At 49.3% G+C, this 2,806-nt stretch overlaps 1 protein-coding gene across 3 annotated transcripts in view; it reads right to left on the reverse strand.

The window, feature by feature from the left end:
* Positions 1-469: 469 nt before the first annotated feature.
* The window catches only part of LOC120543939, a 309,254-nt gene continuing 306,917 nt past the window's right edge, over positions 470-2,806 (reverse strand). For all 3 annotated transcript variants that reach the window (XM_039777368.1, XM_039777367.1, XM_039777366.1), the window contains one exon: positions 470-2,806. This exon is cut by the window's right edge and continues 618 nt beyond it. In XM_039777368.1, the coding sequence (XP_039633302.1) occupies positions 627-2,806 (2,180 nt within the window). In that variant the 3' untranslated portion in view covers positions 470-626.

The following is a 2,806-nucleotide window of genomic DNA, read 5'->3' on the forward strand; positions in this document are numbered from 1 at the left end:
TGTGTGCATGTGTCTCTGTATGTGTGTTTCTGTGTGCGTGTGTGTCTGTGTCTCTGTATGTATGTATGTATGTGTATGTACAGTACAGGCCAAAAGTTTGGACACACCTTCTCATTCAATGTGTTTCTTTATTTTCATGACTATTTACATTGTAGATTCTCACTGAAGGCATCAAAACTATGAATGAACACATATGGAATTGGTAGTCACCTGAAATGGTTTTACCTTCACAGGTGTGCTTTGTCAGGGTTCATTAGTGGAAGTTTTTCCCTTATTAATAAAAAAGCAAAGGGTGGCTACTTTGAAGAATCTAAAATATAAGACATGTTTTCAGTTATTTCACACTTTTTTGTTAAGTACATATTTCCATATGTGTTCATTCATAGTTTTGATGCATTCAGTGAGAATCTACAATGTAAATAGTCATGTCAATAAATAGGAAACGCATTGAATGAGAAATTGTGTCCAAACTTTTGGCCTGTACTGTATGCATGCATGTATGTGTATATGTGTGTGTGTGTGTGTGTGTATGTGTGTGTGTTTGTGTCATCGGGAATCCCTAATTGTTGAACCGTGCATACTAACATCCTAACACTGACTTTGTCCATTGACAGAAGCTCTGACTTCTACTCTATCTCCACTTCTATGTCAACTGGCTTCAGTTCTCGGACAAACACGATGTCGTTATCGCTGTAGTCTGTCTCGCCGAAGCAGTCGTCCGGCTCCTCTTTGCACACGGCCTGCTGGGACTCCAAGACTTCGATCGGCAACTCGACCGCTCTCTTCAGATAGTCTCCCTTCCTGCCGTTCTTCCCCGCTATGGCGATCACCTGCGACGCGACGGCCCAGGCAAACTCCACCCGGCGGTGGTTCTGGGATCTGAGGTCGAAGTTGTACTCCAGGATCTCGTACAGAGCGGGAACGTATCGGTTGCAGTTCCGTTCCACGTACCGGTGCATCTCGTAGAGGACTCCCCTCGTCAGGAGCCGCAGGTCGAGCTTCGTGCCGGCTTCCGGTTTAGATCCCACGTCCAGGATCAGTCCTATTTCTTCGCAGAAGTCGTAGCTGTTGATCGTTTCATCCTCCTCCATCGTCTCCTCGGTCTTCACATCTACGAGAAAATCCTCCATTTCCAGTTTAACGTCTTCGTCTTCTCCAGAGTCCAGGTCCCGAGATCCGTTGGCGTTGGCTGTTTTCGGTTTTCGATTGAGCTGCGAGTAGCCGTTTATCGGGACGACCGTGTTCAACCACCGAGTGATCTTCGGGGACGGGGACTGGCCTTTCATCACGCTCTTCTGCAAGGAGTACCATCTCTTGATCACGCCCGACGCGACCGATGCTTCGCTTTGCAGATCGAGATCAAAGTTGTGCTCCAGGACGTCGTTAACCATCTCGCGGACCGGCGCGCACAGCTCTCGCACGAAGCCAAATATCTCGAGCACAGCGCCGGTCGTCAAGGCCGTCAAATCGAGCTTCTGGTTCGCCGGACGTTCTGCTAGTGACCAAAGGTTAAGGCCGAACTTCTTACAGTACGGGTGAAGCTCCATATCCGCCTCCTGGCTTTCAGTCGAAGCCGGCAAATCTACGCTCGCCGGCTGCTCCGTCTCCACTCCCGGTCCCGTTTTAAAATCGCTCGTCACGTCAACCATGTTGTAAACTTCCGGGAACTGAAAGGGGCTGCTGAGAAACTCCGGTTTCCATCTGTCGGGGTGGTTCTGAAGGATCTTTTCTTTCGTTATCATGTAGTATATAAAATTGCGATGGTACAGGTTACCCTGGGGGACGAGGTTGAAGTTTATGTCCAGAATCTCAAACAAGAAACTGCGAAAACTCTTGGACATCGTAGTCGCGAATCTGTAGATCTCGAACAACACGTGATTGGTGAGAAGGAACGGATCCACGTTCTGTTTGTTGCCCGAGCCGACGTTGAAGTCCAACGCTATCTCCCTGCAGCGGGCGAACAGGTCGTTCACTTTGCTCGACTTCAGGATTCGTTTTGCACGAGTGGTGCGTCTCGTCCACAGCTTCTGCTTCGGTGTTTTTGCAACTCTGTCCACGTTGTCGTCTTCGGAAAACAGCGCCGAGACTGCTTTCAGAGTCGTGTTCTTCGCATGAGTGCCGGTCAAACAATTAGTCCGAGGCGGCACCGGGGAGACGACCACTTCCTCCTCTTCCTCCTTTACATCCAGAGAGAACTCTGTTTCAGAAAAACTACTTTCGAACGTCATCGTTTCTGGTTTGGCGTCCGAACCGGACTGCATTTCTGTCTCAAAGTCAACCGGACACATGTAAGACAGGTCGCCATCCTGACAGAAGTCTTTCACGTAATCGTCCATGAGCTTCGGCGTCCCTCTTCTTTTACTGGTCATCGTTAGTCCTTCCTGTTCTTCGTAATCTGCGGCTGGGTCTATTTTCCGTTTACGCTTGTATTCCCGTTTCTGGGTCTGGGTCTGGACTTCGAACGGCTCCTTTCGGAAAGCGTCTTTGTCCTCGGGCGTTAGGCACGCGTACTTCCTCTCCATCAGCTTGCTTAGCTGCATACGGAACAACGTCTTGTCCAACTCGTGGCCAAAGTTTTGCTTGACCAAGTCGTAAACTATCCCGGTGTGCGTCCCACAAAGCACTCGGGAGAAGTTGAGCAGCTCCAACATCACGCCGTTGTTCACCAGACTCGGGTCAAGTTTCTCTCTGGCTGCGTCGCCCGGTCGAACAACCGGAGTCACACCGAGGTCTTTACAGTAAGTGAAGGTATTTTCCGTTGGTTTTAATCCACCTCGTTTGACAACATACATGTCTCCGTTACTTT

This window comes from Perca fluviatilis, chromosome 16 (genome assembly GCF_010015445.1).
Source record: "Perca fluviatilis chromosome 16, GENO_Pfluv_1.0, whole genome shotgun sequence".
In the NCBI taxonomy this organism is placed as follows: domain Eukaryota; kingdom Metazoa; phylum Chordata; class Actinopteri; order Perciformes; family Percidae; genus Perca; species Perca fluviatilis.